This window comes from Prionailurus viverrinus, chromosome B3 (genome assembly GCF_022837055.1).
Source record: "Prionailurus viverrinus isolate Anna chromosome B3, UM_Priviv_1.0, whole genome shotgun sequence".
Lineage (NCBI taxonomy): Eukaryota > Metazoa > Chordata > Mammalia > Carnivora > Felidae > Prionailurus > Prionailurus viverrinus.
In genome coordinates, this window is record NC_062566.1 from 127,726,450 (window position 1) to 127,748,805 (window position 22,356).

Here is a 22,356-nt window from a genome sequence, read left to right on the forward strand (position 1 = left end):
ATATGTTTAACTTTGTAAGAAACTGCCAAACTGTTTTCCAGAGTGACTGCCATTGTGTATTTCTGTCACTTGTACATCCTCACCAGAACAGTACTTCCTATCGTAGCCATTCTAGTGGAGACATAGTGGTAGCTCATCAGGTTTTAGCTTGTATTTCTCAAATGCCTATGATGTTGAACAACTTTTCTTGTGCTTATTTTCCTTTTTTTTTTTTTAACATATTTTATTTTATATTTGAGAGAGAGAGAGAGACAGAGCATGAGCAGGGGAGGGGCAGAGAGGCTCCTAGGCTGTCAGCACAGAACCCGATGTAGGTCTCGAACTCACGAGCAGTGAAATCATGACCTGAGCCGAAGTCAGATGCCCAACCAACTAAGCTACCCAGGCGCCCCTCTTGTGCTTATTTTCTATTTGTAGATCTTCTTCGGTGAAATATCTGTTCAAATTTTTTGCCCATTTTTAAAGATAAGTTATTTGTCTTCTTATTACTAAGTTGTGAGAGTTATTTATGTATTAAAAACAGGTCGTATATCAGATATATTTTCTCCCTGAGACTTACCTTTTCATATTCTTTAAAAAATATTTATTGTGAAATTGTTTTAGACTTATAGAAAAATTGCAAAAACAGTACGGTGTCACAGAAACCCTTCACCCAGCTCTCCCTAATGTTAAAATCTTATATAACCACAGTAGTTATTAAAACTAACAAGTGACTATTGATAGAATACTAGTAACTACTGACTTTTTTGAATTTCACCAGTTTTTCACTAATGTCTTCTAAAAAAGTTTTTATCTTCTCATTTGAAGAGCTAAAGTTTGTGTTTTTTTTTTTTTTTTTAATATTTATTTTGAGAGAGAGAGAAAGAGCACACGTGAGTTGCGGGGCAGGGGGTGGGGGGTGGGGGTGAAAAATTCCAAGCTGATTGCGCAGAGCCTGATGCAGGGCTTAATCTCACAAATGCTGAGATCATGACCTGAGCTGAAATCAAGAGTTGGACGCTTAACCAACTGAGCCATCCAGGTGCCTGGAAGAGCTAAAGTTTTAAATTTTAGTTAATGTTTTATGAAGTTTATGTTTTATTTATTTATTTTATTTTGTTTTGTTTTGTTTTATTTTTTTAACATTTATTCATTTTTGAGAGAGCATGAGCAGAGGAGGGGCAGAGAGAGGGAGACACAATCGGAAGCAGGCTCTGAGCTGTCAGCACGGAGCCCGATGTGGGGCTCGAACCCACAAACTGTGAGATCATGACCTGAGCCAAAATTGGTTGCTTAACCAACTGAGCCACCCAGGTACCCCTGAAGTTTATATTTTAAATGATTGAGAAATCTAGAGAAAAATTATATTTTGTGACATGTGAAATCAAGTTCAGTTTTTCGATTGTTTTAATAGTTTAATTTTTCAGGGGTGCCTGGGTAATTCAGTCAGTCAAACATCCAACTCTTGATTTTGGATCAGATCGTTATCTCACAGTTTCATGAGTTTGAGCTCCTCATCAGGCTCTGCGCTGACAGCACATAGAGCCTGCTTGGGATTCTCCCTTTCTCTCTGCCCCTTCCCTGCTCACCTCCTTCTGTCTCTCCCAAAATAAGTAAATAAACTTAAAAAAAATTAAAAAATAGTAGTTTATACTTTTCATATCCTGTTTAAGAAATCTTTTCCGGGGCGCCTGGGTGGCGCAGTCGGTTAAGCGTCCGACTTCAGCCAGGTCACGATCTCGCAGTCCGTGAGTTCGAGCCCCGCGTCAGGCTCTGGGCTGATGGCTCAGAGCCTGGAGCCTGTTTCCGATTCTGCGTCTCCCTCTCTCTCTGCCCCTACCCCGTTCATGCTCTGTCTCTCTCTGTCCCAAAAATAAATAAACGTTGAAAAAAAAAAAAATCTTTTCCTGGGGTGCTTGGGTGGCTCAGTTGGTTGACCGGCCAGCTTTGGCTCATGTCCTGATCTTGCAGCATATGAGTTCAAGCCCCACATTGGGCTCAGAGTGTGCTAGTGTGGATTCCACTTTGGATCCTTTGTCCCTCTCTCTTTCTGTCCCTCCCCTGCTCTCTCTCTCTCTCTCTCTCTCAAAAATAAAACAAAAAAAATTTTTTTTAATCTTTCATTAATTTTAGGTCACTAGGATTGTCTTCTTTTAGAAGTGTAAGTTTTAGTTCCTACCTTTTTTTTTTAAGTTTGTGATCCGTTTTGAGTGACTTTGTATATATGATATAAGGAGTAATTTTTTTTTTTGCCTATGAATATCCAAATACTTCCAGTATCATTTGTTGAAAAGACTGTCCTTTTTTTCGTTTGTTTTTTGTTTTTCTTTAATTTTAGACAAAGAGAGAGAGAGAGTACAGGCAGGGGAGAGGGGTAGAGGGAGAGAATGAGAGAGACAGAGAATCTTAAGGGGGCTTCACACTCAGCATTGAGCCTGATACAGGGCTCGATTCCATGACCAAAATCAAGAGTGGGGGGCTCAACCAGCAAGCCACCCAAGCTCCCCAAGATTGTCCTTTCTATGTTGAATTGCCTTGGCAGTTTTTGAAAGACAGGTGACCATATTTGACGGTATATTTCTGGACTTACTCTTCAGTTCCATTGATCTTCTGTGTCTTTATTATATTAGCATATTGCTTAGTTACTATAGCATTACAGTAAATCTTGAAATCAGGTAGTGTAGGGCGTCTAATTTTGCTTTTTTGGAGGAACTTGTTTTGGGACTCCCAATTACAGGTATGTTAAGTGCATGATTCAGGTAGGTTAGGTCAGGGACGCTCTGTGCATTTATTTTCCAGTCTTCCTTTACTCCGTTTCATTTTGAATAGTTTATATTGCTATGTTTTTTTTTTAAATTTTTTTAACCTTTATTTTTGAGACAGAGAGAGACAGAGCATGAACGGGGGAGGGTCAGAGAGAGGGAGACACAGAATCTGAAACAGGCTCCAGGCTCTGGGCTGTCAGCACAGAGCCCGACGCAGGGCTCGAACCCACAGACCGCGAGATCACGACCTGAGTTGAAGTCGGACGCTTAACCGACTGAGCCACCCAGGCGCCCCTATATTGCTATGTTTTTAAGTTCACTAATATTTCCTTCTGCAGTATCCAATGAGCTGTTAATCCCAACCAGTGTTTTGTTTTTTTTTCTCAAGGATATTATGTTTTTCGCTTCTAGAGGTACCATAAAAATCAAAACAAGGAACTGCAAATTCTGGAACTTTTTGTGATTTCCACATTTGATATTTGTTGTCATTTATAAATGTTAAGAATATACTGAACAACTGATTTTTTTTCTTTCAGCTGCCGTAGACTGCTCAGTTCCATTAAGCATGAGTGCCAGCATCAAATGTAAGTAATTTTTTAAAATGTTGACTTTTTTTTTTTTAAGTTTATTTTGAGAGAGAGAGAGCAAAGGAGAGTCAGAGAGAGAGAGAGAGATTGAGAGAGAGAGAGAATCCTGAGCAGGCTCCACACTGTCAGTGCAGAGCCCGATGCGGGGCCCAAACCCACAAACTGTGAGATCATGACCAGAGCCGAAACCAAGAGTCAAAAGCTTAACTGACTGAGCCATCCAGGCTCCCCTGACATGTTGACTTTTGAACTAAACTACACATAACATAAAATTTACCATCATAACCATTTTTAAGTCTAACCATCTTAACCATTTCAGTGGCATTAGCCGTGTTCATATTTCGGTACAACCGTCCACCGTCCATTTCTAAAACCCTTTTTATCTTGCAAAACTGAAACTTCGTACCTGGCAGAATAACTGCTCCAAACCCCCCTTGCAACTACCATTCTATTTTCTGTCTCTCTGAATTTGACTACTCTGGTACATCACGTAAGTGCAACCATCCAGTAGTTTTCCTTTTGTGGCTGGCTTACTTTACTTAGCATAATGTGCTTGAATTTCATCCATGTTGTAACATATGTTAGAATCTCCTTTCTTTTTAAAGATTTTTTGTTGATACAATCGTAAGTCGGTAAACACTTGGGTTGTTTCCACCTTTTGCTTAGTGTGAATAATTCTGTGGGCGTGGATGTACAAATATCTCTTTGACACTCTGCTTTCAGTTCTTTTTTATGTATACCCAGAGGTGAACTTGCTAGATCATATGGTAATTCTATTTTTAATTTTGTGAAAAAAACCCCATAGTATTTTTGTATACCAGCTACATCATTTTACATTTCCACCAATAGTGTACAAGTGTTCCAGTTTTTCCACATCCTTCCCAACACTTGTTATTTTCTTTTGACAGTAGCTATCCTAATGGGTGTTGATATATTGCCTTTTGAGAAAGCATTTTCTAACTTTTAAAAATTATCCGTAAATAAAAGAAGCTTATATTTCAAAGTTTGGAACTTAGAATTCAGCCCAGGCTTTGCCACTGAATTGCTGTGTGACTTTAGATAAATTATTTAACTTTTCTGGATTTCATTCCTACGTATAAAAATTAAGGTAGTACTTCCCATATCTATAAAGAACTTATGAAACTCAACACCCAAAAAACAAATAATCCAGTGAAGAAATGGGCAAAAGACATGAATAGACACTTCTCCAAAGAAGACATCCAGATGGCCAACCGACACACGAAAAAATGCTCAACATCACTCATCAACAGGGAAATACAAATCAAAACCACAATGAGATACCACCTCACACCTGTCAGAATGGCTAAAATTAATAACTCAGGAAACAAAGATGTTGGTGAGGATGTGGAAAAAGAGGAACCCTATTGTGCTGTTGGTGGGAATGCAAACTCATGCAGCCACTCTGGAAAACAGTATGGAGGTTCCTCAAAAACTTAAAAATAGAACTACCCTATGATCTAGCAATTGCACTACTAGGTATTTATGCAAAGGATACAGGAGTGCTGATTCATAGGGGCACATGTACCCCAATGTTTATAGTAACACTATCGACAATAGCCGAAGTATGGATAGAGCCCAAATGTCCATCGACTGATGAATGGATAAAGAAGGTGTGTGTGTGTGTGTGTGTGTGTGTGTGTGTGTATAAATTATATACATATAAATATATATATGTATGTATATAAAATATATAAATATATACATATATAATGGAGTATTACTTGACAATCAAAAAGAATGAAATCTGGACATTTGCAACAACATGGATAGAACTAGAGGGTATTATGCTAAGCAAAATTAGTCAAGTCAGTGAAAGACATATATCATGTGACTCCACTCATATGTGGAATTTAAGATACAAAACAGATGAAATAGGGGAAGGGAAGCAAAAATAATATAAAAACAGGGAGGGGGCAAATCGTAAGAGACTCTTAAATATAGAGAACAAATAGGGTTGCTGGAGGGGTGTTGGGTGGGAGGGTGGGCTAAATGGGTAAGGGGCATTGAGGAAGACACTTGTTGGAATGGGCACTGGGTGTTATATGTAGGGGATGAATCACTGGATCTACTCCTGAAATCATTATTGCTCTGTATGCTAACTAACTTGGATTTAAATTAAAAAAAAAAAAAAATTAGGTCGTTCTAAAGGGCTTGCCAAGGATTCTCATTTCCCTTGGATTTTTAAGGTTAGTGAATGATTCATTAAACTACCATAACCAGCATTTTTCTCCAGATAGATATTGTCTACTAGTTGTATCCTAATAGCTTAACTGATCAGCTTGATAGTTACATGTATGTGAAAAGCTATAGTGACCCAAGATTTCTAAATAATCTTTACTAAGGAAATAATCAGATCACAAAATTTGAAATTCCTATTTAAAATGTTCTAAAAGATACCATTTGAAGTCTTTGAGTTCAAATCAGGAAATATATACTTAAAAATAGACAAAGGACATGGCCTGTGCTTGTCTAGTAGTAGATTATTAGTATTACTAGTAATTCAATATTACTAATAAGACAAAATCAGAGAGGATTTCCATATTAAAAAATAAGTATCAGCCCAAGGTAGTGCATCCTAAGTGGTGAACGAATGAGACCATAGGTAGGGAAATGCCCCTTAGGTGCAACCTGGGAAAGATCAAAGACTGCAGGATCGTTTGGACCCAGTCTCTTCTTGGATATGTTCTTAGTGGAACAGAGAGGACCTTTAAGCTGAGCCAATTGCCACCAGCTGCCATTCAGTGAGCACAGTGTCTTTGCAGGTCCTGTACCTGGCACTTTTTATTCTCCTCCTTCTGTGTATTCCCTTATGTACAAACGTAAGTTTGTAACAGGCCCTACTGTAGGCTCTCATATCTTTGAAGGAATCTTGGAGTTCAAATAATTTTATAAGAGGAGTAAAGGCGTTTTAGGCAAGAGTACAGAATTAAGTATGTTTTTACAGACTAAATTGACCACAGCATTCAAGTTATGTGGGCAAGTCATTTTATTTCTTACCCTCCACTCTTGTAAAATGAAAGGTAATTAGATAATCTCTAAGATCTTTCCAGATTTTTAATTTCTGTGGTGTATATTTTTTCTTCTGTATCATATTAATGATGTTTTATAGCACAAAAAACTGGCTTAGTATTTACCAGCTTTAAAAAAATATGAATCATTTGGGTCCCCTGGCTGGCTCAGTTGGTAGAGCACGTGACTCTTATCTCAGGGGTCATGAGTTTGACCCCCCATTAGGTATAGAGTTCACACACACAAGAAAATGAAATAATAGCTAGATAGCTAAATTGAATCTTTTTTAAAAAATCTGAATCACTTGCACTAAGATGTTTTTACCTGGGGCATCTGGGTGGCTCAGTCGATTAAGTGTCCGACTCTTGATTTCAACTCAGGTCATGATCCCAGGGTTGTGGGATCGAGCCACACGTTGACCTCTGCGCTGGGCATGGAGCCTGCTTAAGATTCTTTTTGTTCCTCTCCCTCTGCCCTTCCTCTGCTCTCGCTCTCACTCTCTCTCTCAAAAAAAAAAAAAAAAAAAAAAAAAGATGTTTTTACCCAATTGTCATTATCAGACAATCCTATTTAACTAGAATCACCTCTAAATGGGAAAGTTTTGCTTAGTTTTCATACAGATATTAATTTCCTGAACAATAAATATATAAAATAAGATTATCTCTTTTTTATTTAGTTTGAGTAATAAAAAGCCTGCCTGAATATATTTATTAATCCCCTTACTGAACCAAACCCTGGGATCTAAAATCCATATTCACCAATTTAAAATAATCAGGTATTTTGCATAATACGTTGTTTAGTTCACTAGAATTTATTTGTTGATTAATTCAGCAAATATTTATTAGGTACCTACTATGTGCTGGATGCTGTTCTACCTGCTTTTATAGAACTTGCATTCTAGTTGAAGGAGACAATAAGTAAATACAAAGAAAAAAGTAAATACAGAATATGTCAGAAGGTAATAAATGCAATAGAAAAAAATCAAGCAGGATAAGAGACATTGAGAGTCTGCTGGGGAATGGCTCACTGATAAAATGAGCAGAAACCTGAAAGAATTAAAGGAGAGACGGGACGCCCGGGTCACGATCTCGCGGTCCGTGAGTTCGAGCACCGCGTCAGGCTCTGGGCTGATGGCTCAGAGCCTGGAGCCTGCTTCTGATTCTGTGTCTCCCTCTCTCTCTGCCCCTCCCCCGTTCATGCTCTGTCTCTCTCTGTCTCAAAAATAAATAAACGTTAAAAAAAAAAATGTAAAGGAGAGGCAAGTGGGTAAATGGGGGAAGAAGAACAGTCAAGACCAAGGAAATAGCAATTACAAAAGCCTTGAAATGGCATCGTGATCTGTGTGTTCAGGGAACAGCAAGGAAAGCTACATAGCTGACGTGAAATGGGCCTGCTGAAGAGTGCTAGGAGAGGAAGTTATTGAGGTGGGACAGGGAGAGCAGACCTGGTGGGCTATGGCCATTGTGAGCACTTTGGCTTTCACTCTGGATGAAATTGGAAGCCATTGGAGGGTCTTGAGTAGAACAGTAATAGAGCCAGTTTAACTTTTAAAAGCACCTCTCTGGCTACTGAATTGAGAACAGTCTGTAAGGGGCAATGGTAGAAGCAGAATGACTAGTTAGGAGACAGGAATGCAGATAAGAAATAATGGTGACTTGGGGCACCTAGCTGACTCAGTAGGGCATGTGACTCTTCATCTTGGGGTCACGAGTTCAAGCTCCACTTTGGGTGTAGAGCTTACTTGAATGAATGAATGAATGAATGAATGAATGAATGAAAGAATGAATGAATGAAAAGAAAGAAGAAAGAAGAGAAAGAGGAGAAAAGAAAGGAAAGAAAGAAAAAAGGGAGAGAGGGAAGGAAGGAAGGAAGGAAGGAAGGAAGGAAGGAAAAGAAAGAAAAGAAAAGAAATAATGGTGACTTGGACCAAAGTGGTTGCAGTAGAGGAAGTGTGAAATGGCTGCATTCTGGAAACATTTCAAATGCATGTCAACAGTACTTACTGATGGGTTGGATGTGGATAGGGTATGAGGAAAAAGAGGAGTCAAGGATGACTCCCAACACTTAGAGCCTGTCAATCAAAATAGGTTCTAATTTACTGAAATGAGGGATATGATAGGAAGAGATTTGGGGGAGGAAGTGAATCAAGAGTTCACTCGTAGTCGTTACAATAGTTTGAAATAAATATCTATTAGATAGCCAAATGGAGATCTTAAGGAGGTAGTCGGAGTTTGAATCTGGAGTTCAGGAGCGAGGTCCAGGATGCAGAAAAAAATTTGAGAGTTGACAGCATATAGGTTGTATTTAAAGAATTGCTCCTATTTTTGGTTTTTGGAATTTAGAGTTAGCTAGTGCTTATTTATCACACGGTATTTTCTGCTTTCAGTCATTTGAGACAAGAGGTTTTCTTTTTTGCCATGTCAATGAAGAAAATTGTGATGGCCAGAAGAATTACAAAGATTGTTATCACCAAACTAAAGTGTAATTAATATTCATTATTCTTGTGTTATAGATATGATGCTCATTATAATTAATATAACTTAGAAACACATTTTATAGACACTTTTTAAAAAGGAAATCTCTGGGTTTAAGCCATCTGTTTTTATAAGATACATTCTTCTATCTAACAGACTACTACTGATTTGATCATTTCAATCTTCATAGTATCTACACTAGAATAGCTCTACAGAGTTTGTTGAATTGATCAAATAGTCCCATAAATCGAATGCATTAAAAGACTTTACTTTTTATAGCAGTTTTATTGACAAATGATTTGCATACCATAAAATTCACTGATTTTTACTAAGTTTAAAAATTGCATAGGGGCACCTGGGTGGCTTAGTCCGTTAAGCATCTGACTTTGGCTCAGGTTACGATCTCAGTTTGTGAGTTTGAGCCCCCCCCCACATTGGGCTCTATGCTGACAGCTGAGAGTCTGGAGCCTGTTTCAGATTCTGTGTCTCCCTCGCTCTCTGCAACCCCCCACTCACACTCTGTCTCTCTTTCTCTCAAAAAATGAATAAATGTTAAAAAAAATTTTTTAATTGTACAGGCATTAGCACAAACCACTTTTAGAATATTTATGTCAGCCCAGAAAAATCTTTTGTACCCATTTGCAGCTGCTTTCTATGGCCACCCCTAGCCTCAGGAAACTACTAATCTATAGATTTTTCTTTTTTGGACATTTCATAGAAACTGAATCACTCTGGTTTTTTACATTAGACTTCTCACTTAGCATAATGTTTCCTAGATTCACCTTTTCCTTAGATTGTATCAGTACTTCATTTAATTGCTAAGTAGTATTAGTATTGGTATAGTATTGCTAAATTGTATGGATAATACCACATTTTGTCTGGTATCAGCTGATGGATATTTGCATCATTTCTGGGTTTTTGGCTATTATGAGTAGCACTGCTAAGAACATTCATGCACCAGTCTTTTGTGTAGACATAAGTTTTCATCTCTTTTGAGTATATACCGGAGAGTGGAATTGCTGGGTCATAGGTAAAAGTATATTTAACTTTTTTAATGATTTTTTAAAGTTTATTTATTTTGAGAGAGAATGCACATGTGCGAATGGGGGAGGGGCAGAGTGAGAGGGAGAGAGAGAGACTCCCAAACAGGCTCTGCAGAGCCTGACTTGGGGCTTGAACCCACAAACCATGCAATCATGACCTGAGCCACAATCAAGAGTTGGACGCTTAGCCGACTGAGCCACCCAGGTGCCCCAAAGTATATTCAATTCTTAAAGAAACTGCCAAACTGTTTTCCAAAGGGGCTGTGCCTTTTTACATTCTTACCTCCAACACATTAGGATTTCAGTTACTCCACATCCTTGCTAACGCTTGTTTTGGGCTCCCCGCTTTTTTTTTTAAGTTTTTTTTCTTTTTTTTTAGTAATCTAGCTTTCATTTCGCTATTTTCAGCCTTTATACAATGATAAATCTTTGATAACAACTCAGTACTTGACTTGCATCCTAAAGTGTGAAACCATTGTTTTCATTTATATTTTCAAATAATAGCAGTTAAGAGAAGTAGAAATCCGTTATCCTGATTGCAAATAATGTTATTTTTTTAAGTCATTTATAAAACTTAAACTTGTATGTGATAGTATTGACAATAATACTGCATTTGGCTGAGAGTCTGTGGATCAACTCAGACTCTGCATTTAGTAACGACAGAGTCACAACACATCAAGCTTTCTAACTTTCATATCTCTGAATATCAGCTAGGAATTGCTTTCTTGAGCTCTTAGGCTTAGCCAGGAGCCAAAATGTCACATCTTGTATATGCTCTTTAAATAGTTAATGCAGGGGCGCCTGGGCGGCTCAGTCGGTTAAGCGTCTGACTTCGGCTCAGGTCATGTCTCCCGGTCCGTGGGTTCAAGCCCCGCGTCGGGCTCTGTGCTGACAGCTCAGAGCCTGGAGCCTGTTTCAGATTCTGTGTCTCCCTCTTTCTCTGACCCTCCCCTGTTCATGCTCTGTCTCTGTCTCAAAAATAAATAAATGTTAAAAAAATTTTTAGAAAAAATAAAAATAAAAAAAAAATAATAAATAGTTAATGCAGGGGCACCTGGGTTAACTCAGTCAGTTAAGCATCTAACTCTTGATTTCGCCTCAGGTCATGATCTTAGGCTTGTGAGATCAAACCCTGCATTGGGCTTTGCACTGAGCCTGGAGCCTGCTTAGGATTCTCTCTCTTTCTCTCTGTCTCTCTGTCTCTCTGTCTCTCTCTGCCCCTTCCCCACTTGCTTGCACACACATGTGCACTCTCTCTCAATAAATAAACACTTTTTAAAAATAGCTAATGCACTTACAGTTTCTGTAAATTAAGTATTTGTTAGCTTCTCTATACAGAAACGTATTTGGATTTTTATTTGTATATCAGTAGTGTAAACATTTTTTAGCAAAAAAAAAAAAAAAAAGTGCCCTTTATGCCTCTTCCACGACCAAGACCTTAATTTTTCTATTTTGTTCTACATTTTAAAAGATTTGTTTTCCCCCTCAGATGCAGACCAACAACGAAGAGAGAAACTCAAAAAGGAATTGGCACGATGTGAAAAGGAGTTGAAATTAAATAAGACAGCAGTGCCGGCCAATTCTAAAAATAATTCCAAGTCATTATTTACCACTCTACAAAAGGTAAGATAGTATTTTCACCTTTTAAAAGAGGATGTTTCCAAGCTACTCCATCAGTGGTACAACCTGACTTTGTGGTAGCGTGTTTGCCATATGTCAGAATCGGTAAACTTCTCCTGTAAAGAGCCAGATAGTAAATATTTTAGGCTTTTCAGGCCACGGTCGCTCATGACCCTTGTGCCATTGGATAGTAGCCACAGACACTATATAAATGAACAGGCACGGCTGTGTTCCAGTAAAACTTTATTAAGAAAGCAGCAGTGCAAGGGTGCCTGGGTGGCTCATTCGGTTGAATGTGTGACCTCGTCTCAGGTCATGATCTCAAGGTTCATGAATTTGAGCCCCACGCTGAGTGAGGCTTTCTGCTGTTAGCGAGAGCCCACCTCGGATCCTCTGCCTCCCTCTCTCTGCGCCCTTCCCCTGCTCTCTTGCACTCGCTCGCTCTCTTTCTCTCTCTCAGAAATAAGTAAACATTAAAGAAGAAGAAGAAGAAGAAAAGAAAGACAGTAGGTCAGGGGTGCCTGGGTGGCTCAGTTGGTTAAGCACCCAACTCTTGATTTCAGCTTAGTCATGATCTCACGTTGTGTGGGATCCAGCCCCGCGTTGGGCACTGTGCTGACAGCGTGGAAATGACTTGGGATTCTCTCTCTCTTTCCCTCTGCCCCTTTCTCTCTCTCTCTCTCAAAATAAATAAACATTAAAAAAAAATCGAGCAGATTTGGCTGCAGGCTATAGCTTACTGACCCCTGCTATTGGTGTTCTGGGACACCCTTTAACATCTGATGGAGGATTTGTTTTTCCTTTCTCATGAATGCATGTTAATTTTATCAGATACTCTTTCCGCATTTTTTGAAAAGGTGATATCATTTTTCTTTTAAATGTGTTTATGTAGTGAATTACAGTCAAGTTTCTAGTGTTAAAACAACTTTGCATTCCTAGTATAAACATAGCCTTGTCGTGGTGCGATACCTTTTTTATACATAGCTGGTAGAGTTGCTAAGACTTTGTTTAGGATTTTAGCATCTACCTCCGTTATCAATACTGACCTATAATTTTCCTTCTTCTCTACTCATGTCTATGTGCTATTTCCTCTTTTTCCATGCTGTAGAATAATTTATATGAATTTAGAATTATTTATTCCTTGAATTTGATGGAACTCAACATTAAAATTATCTGGGTGCCTAGAGTTTTCTTTTTGAGAAGATTTTTGACCACTATTTCAATGTTTTGAATCATTATAGAACTATTTTTTAATGTATTTATGTCAGAAGTTGTCCATTTCATCTAAATTTTCAAATTTTTGGCAGAGACTTGTTTAAATATAATCTCTTAATCTCTCCTGAATATGTATTATTTCCCCCTTTTATTCCTCATGTTGTTTGTTTGTGCCTTTATTTTCTCTCTGATTTTTCTCACCAGAGATTTGTCAGTTTTTAAAGTCTTTTTAAAAAGGGCATATTTTTTACTTCATTAATTTTCTCTGTTGTATTTTGTTTTCTATTTTATCAATGTTTGCTCTTACCTTTTCCCCTTTTGGTTTTCTTTGGGTTTATTTTGCATTACTTTTCCTACTTTTGCTTAGCTTATTCTCATCCTCACTTCTGGGATGGTATAAGCATATTTAAGATTATATATTTTCCTCCACATGGTGCTTTAGCTGTATCCCACAAGTTTTGATATGTGGTATTTTTATTACAATGCAATTGAGAGTATTTTCCATTATTTCTTTTTTAACCTAAGAGTCATTTAGAAGTATTTCTTAATATCTGTATGTATTTTTTCCCTAGTTTTTCCCTTTGTTCCAGATTTCTAGCCTAATCGTACTGTGGTCAGGGAACATCTATATGATACCCATTTCTTGAAATTTGTTGAGAAATTTGTTTTATGGCCCAGTAGGGAAACAGATTTCTTAAAATGCACCGTGTCATTATGTGTTTGAAAAGAAAATATATTCCATAGTTGTTGCGTGCAGTATTTAATATACTCTGTATTCATTGGATTAAACTTCATATCTTTTATATATTCAAATCTTATTGATTTTTTGTCTTGTCTATCATTTATTAAGAGAAGTATTCCACATGATTATGTATTTAGCTATTTCTCTAAAACTTAGTACTACTAATTTTTGTTTTGTAGATTTTAAGTATATTATTCTATATATACAGATTAAGAGATGATATATTTTCTTGGTGAATCAAATCAAACCTATTATCACTGTGCTTTGAACTTCTTTATCTTAATATTTTTTGTATTAAAGTGTTTCCTTTTTTTTAAAAGATTTTTTTTTAAGATTATTTATTTTGAGAGAGAGAGAGAGCAAGAGTGAGGGAGGGGCAGAGGGAGATCAAGAATCCCAATCAGGCCTGCACTGTTAGCAAGGAACCTGACACGGGGCTCGCTCTGAGAAACCATGAGATTATGACCTGAGTCGAAATCAAGAGTCCGCGCTTAACGGACTAAGCCACCCAGATGCCCCACAAGTTACTGTGAATTCCAAGTGGACAAAAACTATATACAAACAACACAGAGCCTGCTTGGGATTCTCTCTCCCTCTTTTTCTGTCCCTCCCCTATACAAGCGCAAGTGCACTCTCTTTCTCTGAAAATAAATAAAAATTACAAAAAAAAAAAAAGAATTCACAGTAACTTGCAATTTGCAAACATTTTTTATAAGCCTTGATAAACATTTAGACGAATTCAGATTCAAATTATTATTTTGGGTATACTATTTTAATAATTGGGCTTTATGGTTAATAGACACCTATCCTAGTTATAATCTGCATATCCTGAAAAGTTTGCTACAATTAAAAAGAACATGCTAACTTTAGCCTCTGAACATATTAGCCATTTATATATGTGAGATCATATAATCAAAAACCGTTTCTTCTAATTGTCCAGACACTCATACTGTTCTTTCTCTCACACTCTGACTCACACGCTGTCACCTCAGGAGCCTCCAGTGTGTTTCCAGTCTGTACCCTGTAACCCCACACAGTTATTCACCAGTCATTCACATCACTGGTACAGCACCTACTGTGTGCTGTGAGTATTAATTGAATATGTGAATGTGACCCATATTCCTAAATAAATCTAGGAAATTTTTTTAGAGAGAGAGAGCACAAGCGGGGGAGAGGGACAGAGGGAAAGGAAGGAGAGAGAGAGGGAGGGAGGGAGGGAAGGAGGGAATCTTAAGTAGGCTCCATGCTCAGTGGGCTTGATTCTACGACCCTGGGATCATGACCTGAGCCAAAATCAAGAGTCAGAGGCTCAACTGACTGAGCCACCCAGGCATCCCTGAAACATTTTTAAAGCAATATAAAACAATGAAAAACAAGAGCTATCAGTTTCTTTTTTAAACTAGAATTTGAAACTTTTTTGCAAAACAAATGTTAATCAGATTTTTAAATAATTTGTACCCATCCTATTCTGCAATTGAAATGATTCCTCGACTGTTTTAAAATCTGACAATTGCAAAATCTTTGTGTGCTGTTTCTTCTGACATCGTCCCTGAAAAAGATTTAGTACTCAGTTGTTCTGTGATTGTAAAAGTTGGGTACGTGTTCTTGACGTGAAAACATGATGAGTGTATAAGCTGGGCAACGATTATCACTTTATATAAATTCTTAAATCACAGTTCACAACAAATCACATTGAACTGTAAAGCTGACTTAAGAAATGAAAGTGGTCAGATTACAACCAGAATTTTTGTTCTATTCACATATAATTGATAAACCCTTCTCTGATTTTAGAACTTTACAGTTACCTATTGTTCAGATTTTGGTGAATTTACCAGTGTGTTATTTACTTTCTGTGAAAATTATATCCATCCAAGCTTTCCAATATTCGTACCTACAGGAAACCGTTATATAATCTCAAAAAGCAGATTGGTACAATTGATTTCATACTATGTCCTACAGGTTTCCAAGGAAAGAAAAAGTGTAGGATGCAAGGTTGGAATTATGATACCTAAAAATAGAGAAGTTTCTTGCCTTCAGTCAGTTCAAAAGCAGTTTTTCCAGCCCATTTGAGACAGATGAGAGTATATTTCTGCCTTTAAAGACTTCCTTTGAGGGGGCACCTGGGTGGCTCAGTCGGTTGAGTGTCTGACCCTTGATTTCAGCTCAGGTCATGATCCCAGGGTTGTGGGATTGAGCCCTGTGTCAGGCTCCATGCTGAGTGTGGAGTCTGCTTAGGATTCTCCCTACCCCTCCTCTCTCCCTCCCTCCGCCCCTCTCTTCTGTTTGTGTACACTCTCTCTAAAATTTAAAAAATATATATATATATTTAAAGACTTTCTTTGGTGTTTCGTTTTGTTTATTAAATAACCATTACTGATAAGAGTTTTCTTGCAAGCAGTCTAATGCTTTATGCATTTCTGCCGCCTCTGATCTCAGCTTGTACCGTTCCTCTAAGTATAAATAATTCCTGTGATTATTATTTAATAGCCCTGTAAGATTTTTCAGATCGTACTTAGAAATTTTTTCCCGGGAGCCAAACTCTTCTGGTATATAAGCTGCGAGTCTTGTTTGGGAGTGCTTTTTAAAACTAATATATTGAAATCATTTAAAAAGGACCCTAGTGACTCAGAATTTAATGCCAAAATATTTCCTTGCTTTGAGTAATTTTGCCTTGTATTTGAGATCAGGTTAGAAAGCACTTGGAAAGGAAATCGGTGACTTTGCCTTTAGTTACACTATTCAGTTATCTGCAGTTTTCTTACTTAGATGAATCAGTACTTAGGTTAGCTGACTGGTTCACCATCAGGCAAAGAGTTAAAATCAGTTTAAAATTCCTCATGGTGTAAAAAATCTAAAATATGGGGACACCTGCCTGGCTCAGTCAGTGCAGCATGCAACTCTTGATCTTGGGGTCATGAGTTCGAGCCCCACGTTGGGTGTAGAGTTTATTTTTTTAAAAACCTGAAATATATAATTTTCAATTGAGTCTTTATAATAGATAATATGATGTCATTGTGGAGAGCATAAGCTCAACCTGGGTTCAAATCTGTGAGACCCTGCACGGCCTCATTTTCTTCATCTCTGAAATAAAAGTAGTATTTGGGGCACCTGGGTGGCTCAGTCGGTTAAGCGTCCGACTTCGGCTCAGGTCATGATCTCACGGTTTGTGAGTTCGAGCCCAGTGTCGGGCTCTGTGCTGACAGCTCAGAGCCTGGAGCCGGCTTCGGATTCTGTGTCTCCCTCTCTCTCTGACCCTCCCCTGCTCATGCTGTGTCTCTGTCTCAAAAATAAATAAACATTAAAAAAAATTTTTTTTAAGTAGTATTTGTATTACCACCCAGAAGTTGATGTGAGGATGAAATGAGTTGTGCATGTAAATTAATTAGAACTATACCTTACACATCGTAAGCATAGTAACCCACTAGCAGCAGTGATAAAAGTTCTAATCGTTCTCTTTTATTCTACTCAATGGCAAGAACAGTACCTTGCATACAAGAAGCACTCAGCTATTCTCTTACTCGGCTTATTCATCTTTCTCTTGTTTTTCTCCCCGTGAGCTTGTAGGACAGATGTAACAGCTAAATCCTAGTCATTGTCACCTCAGAATCCGTGACTTCTATGTAACTTCCCCTCTACCTAATAAAGTGCTTCAAAGTTCTGTAATGCATACACAGGTGTCCATAAAGTCTGGAATCATAGACAGAGCTTCTTGGACATCCACCCTGTAAAAGAATAAAATATTATCTATGTTTTAAGATTTTCTGGATACCCTGTAGAAATGGTTCTTCCAAAATTAAACCAAAAAGAAATGGAGCAGTCCAAAACGCCTTCCCTTTCGGCTCTCCCCACTTGTGAGGAGAAGTGGAGAGAAGTTCCTTTTCATTTCTTCAAAGCCTTCAAGTCTCAGGCGCCGCTGGCCCCGGAGATTGCCCTAAAGGCCCGATGGGAAGGGGGGTGCTGCCACCAGCAGTGGTTGAGAAGGGGATTGGTGCGCACAGGTGGTTTGGAAACCTTCAGATAAAGCTGAGATCTACCTGTAGATGTCAATGTACAAGTTCAAGACCAGATATAGGTAGATGTGAATAATTGCTTTTTTTTAGTTTCAGAAAGAAACATGACTGGTCTTACTTATGTTTAGAATTATATTATTATATATTAATAATTCAAAACCTCGAATAGAAGTTCATATCAATGCTAACACCTTCAGGAATGTATAGTTCTCTAGACCTCCTAAGGCAACCATTTTTGGGTATATAATCTGGAGAGATCCCCAGTTATGAGAATTTGTAGCAAACCAAATGTTTTTAGCCTTCAGGAGAACCACAAGATGAAGACGTGTTAATCGGAGAAGTGAATGGATTTCCATCCTTCACAAGGTCACCAGTAACTTCTTCAGAGAGACTGCAGTTGAATCTACCTAAATCTGATAAAGTCCTCACAAATGGTACTGAGAAGAACTCCGGTTCCTCCGTGTTCAACGTGGACTACACCCCCTCTGGGCCTAGGAAACCGTGCTCTGGAACTCCGTACGGCAGAGGGCCCAGGAGCACGCGCCCAAATACCCATCGGTTTCAGTTAGTTATTTCAAAAGCACCGAGTGGGGACCTTTTGGATAAACACTCTGAGCTCTTTTCCAACAGACAGTTGCCATTCACTCCACGCACTTTAAAAACAGAAGCAAAATCTTTCCTGTCACATTACCGATATTATACGCCTGCCAAAAGAAAAAAGGAGTTTACAGATCAGCGGATAGAAGCGGAAACCCAGACTGATTTAAGCAGGTATGGCCCATTCACAGCCAACAGTAAGTCCTTCAGGGTGTTGTAGAAATTAAATAGTAATAATATTCCTTATTTTATGTCATGTACCTAACATGCCCGACTGAAGGTCTGGGAGTGCCTTTTTGATTGGAATGAGATTAATGTCTTTTCCTTTTGCATGTGTCACTAGAACTACCCAAGTCATTGTTGAAAAGTACCTATTAAACTTGTCAAGCTTTCCTTACAAACAGGAATGTTACATAGTTTAATTTATTGTTTCAAACATGGTATGTGCTTTTAAATATACTTTCAGAGAATCCTTAAAATGTGTCATCAAGTAGCATTTGTGTAAATATGTCTATTGCTTCATTTTAAAAATGGCAAAACGGTGGGCTAGAGAGGGAAAGAGGACAGCTGATTCTCAGACTCTCCCTGGGTTTCCTTCCCTGCAAATATTCAACTCCACTGTTACATAGGAGCAACTCCCCAGGAATAATTCAGGCAATTAGGGTAACTTCTGGAAATCCCATAGATTTTGCCTCAATAGTGTTTTCATATATGATAGTGCCTGGCATATAATGAATATTCAGTAAAAGTTTGCCAAATGATTGAACAAACAAACAAATCTTATAAAGTATTTAGTGTTAGCTGACTTGTGATGGTTTTTCCTGGTGCTATATAAAGAGCTATTTACTTCATCCTAAGTATTAGTTAATTTTAGAAAGCAAAAAACAATTTAGCTCTAGTATTCTTTTCTCTAGGTACAGATAAGAGGTACAGAAATATCAGATGAGTCTGCGTACGTTTAATCCCAAGGATTAAAGAGTGGAGGGGAATGAGGAAAGCAAGCATATCATATCCTTTTCTGATTGTATTTATGACCACTTTGGAGGATAATAGTTCCCATGTCCCTGGTCCCATTCTATCCAGCTGAAATCTAGCTGCTACTGAAAAAAAGGAAGAGGAAGCTGTGTAATCCAAACCATATCTGTTTCCTGATTATATAATCAGAAATTACACATTTTATAAGAATAGATGGATTTCATCTCTTAGTTTGAGGGGTTTTAAGACAGTAAACTTGTTATCATATCACGGTATTTGTATTTTGAAAGCTTGACAACTATTCCTTTTAAAATATTACAGCTTTAAATCTGATTTTGAGGCATTTGAGACCAAGAACTTCACAGATTCAGAAAAGAACATAAAGCAGGTAATAAAAATGAGATCTCTCTGTGTGCTGCATTGGAATTACAGCCACTTTCACTTAATAGGATATGTATAGCTATTTGGACTTCAAGAATCTCTCAGTGACACTTCTCACATATGATGTCGCCAGCATGGAGAAAGACTACCTATTTACAAAGGCCTGTTGCTCCTTTTGAGTGGCCAGATGGATCCTGCCCTGTCTGAGAAGTCATTTTTTGTTAGCATCTTTTCTAGATGGTTGATTGGCTTGCTAGATAGAGGAATGGGTGAATAAAATACCTTAAATGTTGCTTCAAAGATGCAGATTTGGATACTAAAGGAACCAGAAAAGCTGTATAGAAGTCATTTTAATTTCTATGCCTGTAATTTTTCTTTTGAAGAATTGCCACTGATTATATTATTGGAAATTATACATTTTATGAGAATAGGTGGATATCACCCCTTACATTTGCTTTTACTTTTTCTGGACCATAGGCTCTGTTTTACACTGTGTACGTTTTGAGTGTTCAGCAGTCATTTCTTTTATTTTCTTAAGCATGTTTATTTATTTTGAGAGAGAAAATGTGAACACAAGCTGGGGAGGGGCAAGAGAGAGAGGAGAAAGAGAGAATCCCAAGTAGGCTCTTCATTGTCAGCACAGAGCCCAACGCAGGGCTTGAACCCACGAACCAAAAGACCATGACCTGTGCCGAAATCAAGAATCTGACGCTTAACCAACTGAGACACCTGGGCGACCCAGCAGTCATTTCTTTTAAAATATTACAGCTTTAAGTCTGATTTTCACATAAACTGATTGTTTTTATTTTTTATTTTGGGAGTGTTAATCATACACTTGTATCCTAATTTATATTTGTTTGCAAAAACAGTTTGTCTATTAAAATGTCAAACACAGACTCGAAAATAAGAGAATAAAATATAGGGGTGCCTGGGTGGCTCAGTTGGTTAAGCATCCAACTTCAGTTCAGGTCATGATCTCACAGTTCGTGAGTTTGAGCCCCATGTCAGGCTCTGCACTGACAGTGCAGAGTCTGCTTGGGATTCTGTCTCTCTGCCTCTCTCTCTGTCTCTCTCTCTCAAAATAAATAAATGAACTTAAAAAAAAAAAGAATAAAATATAATCATACTGAACTTCCATCTTCCCTTCTGAATACGAATTGTAGGTTTCCATGTCAGCCATTAATACCTGTTTGACATGGGCCCTGCCACTCAGAGCCCGAGGGCAAATCCCTTATCCTCTGAGAGCAGAGTTTTGCATCAAGAGAAACTGTACTTACTGTGCAGGATCACTTATCAAGGAATAATTGATATAGATAAAGTGCCTTGCCCGAGAAGGGGTCAGTAGAGGAGGACTGTGACTAGCTTGAGATTTAGGAAGAGAGTTAGCTCAGTAGGTAGCTAAATAAATGAAGTAAGTCCATTTTCATGACGTTGTGCTCCAAATGCTTGTCCATAACCTGGTAAGGAAATGGTGTCTCCCATTACTCCATAATCCTTGCCCCCAGCAGTCTGCTTGAAGGTCATGAGGATCAGACCAAATTCTAGCAGCACTGTGTATGAATGAGCACCGTAAAGACTCATCTAATACTGCAAGGAAATGCTCGCCACGGATGCAGCTCGTAGTAAGGGTTCTATAAAAATAAGCTGCCAATATTTGTGTGTGTTAATAGTATCGACGGAACCACCAGAACTACCACTGCTTCTCCGTAGTTAATACATGGACATTTGACACGAATGAGCTGTTTGAATTTGTTATAATGGGATATTTTTTCTCAGGTTTACTTAAAACTTGCACATTTGCTTCATTTTTCTCTTTGCATGTTTATTTGTGGTAATTCTTTAACAGATTTAAAATATCCCTCATTAAGACTCTCGAATATAGAGAACAACCTGAGGGTAGATGGAGGGAGGTGGGTAGGGGTTGGACTAGATGGGTGATAGGCACTAAAGAGGGCCCTTGTTGGGATGAGCACTGGGTGTTGTATGTAAGTGATGAATCATTAAATTCTCCTGAAATCATTATTACACTATATGTTAACTAACTTGGATTTAAATAAAATTTAAAAATTAAAAAAATATATATCCCTCATTAAAATGTAAGAAATAAGCAGTTGTCTTACCTTACTTTAAATAAACTTAAGAAAGAAGTCTTAATTGGGTAGAAAATGTATTCTAAAAACATCCTTTGTTATAATATAGCAGTCACTTTTATTTACTGGATGTCTCCACTTTGTTTCCTTGACTTTTTTTTTTTTTTTTTAAGTTGATTTTGAGAGAGAGAGCATGAACGGGGAAGGGGCACAAAGAGAGGGAGAGAGAGAATCCCAGGCGCCCCTCCTTGGCTTTTTTGAAGTCTGCTGTTTTGCTTTATTTCTGCTTTCATAATGTATTCTTGAAGCAAAATAAAGATCGATTCTTCTCATTCCCAGGCATCTAATTGTATGACATATGATACCAAAGGAAAAATAACTCCTTTACCCTTACAAGGGCATGACTTACCATGGGATGAGATTAAAGGTGGAACTTTCCAGTGTTCCTCACCAAGGTAAACAATTTACAGAAGTCATTTCAACTGTAGATTTAACTGCTTTCCTGTGTAACAGACATACAATATTTGCAACATAAGTACTATTTTAATTATGTGAACTCTAATCTATTTTGGTGTTATACAATTCAGTAGCAGTGTTAGTTTTACTAATGAAATTTTACAAAGTAGGTACTCAGTAAAAGTTTAAATGAATTTATTTTGCTAATTCATTAATGAAAAAAGCGGGGGCACTGGCTTGTTTTATATGCCATTGCTATTCGTAGGAAAAAGGATTTTTTCCTCAACGCAAATCCTCTAGCAGTGATGCTAACCAGTTTACATGGCAGAAATAATACTGAAGAACCTCACAATCTGAGGACTCCTAATTCATGATTGTGAATATTCACCATG

At 37.9% G+C, this 22,356-nt stretch overlaps 1 protein-coding gene across 3 annotated transcripts in view; it reads left to right on the forward strand.

Moving 5' to 3' along the window:
* SPATA7 (spermatogenesis associated 7) overlaps positions 1-22,356 on the forward strand; it is a 38,437-nt gene that overhangs the window by 10,081 nt on the left and 6,000 nt on the right. For all 3 annotated transcript variants that reach the window (XM_047862716.1, XM_047862717.1, XM_047862718.1), the window contains 5 exons: positions 3,281-3,328; positions 11,368-11,501; positions 17,764-18,236; positions 19,359-19,425; positions 21,848-21,963. In XM_047862716.1, coding sequence (XP_047718672.1) covers positions 3,281-3,328; positions 11,368-11,501; positions 17,764-18,236; positions 19,359-19,425; positions 21,848-21,963 — 838 coding nt within the window. The remainder of the gene's footprint in view (positions 1-3,280; positions 3,329-11,367; positions 11,502-17,763; positions 18,237-19,358; positions 19,426-21,847; positions 21,964-22,356) is intronic.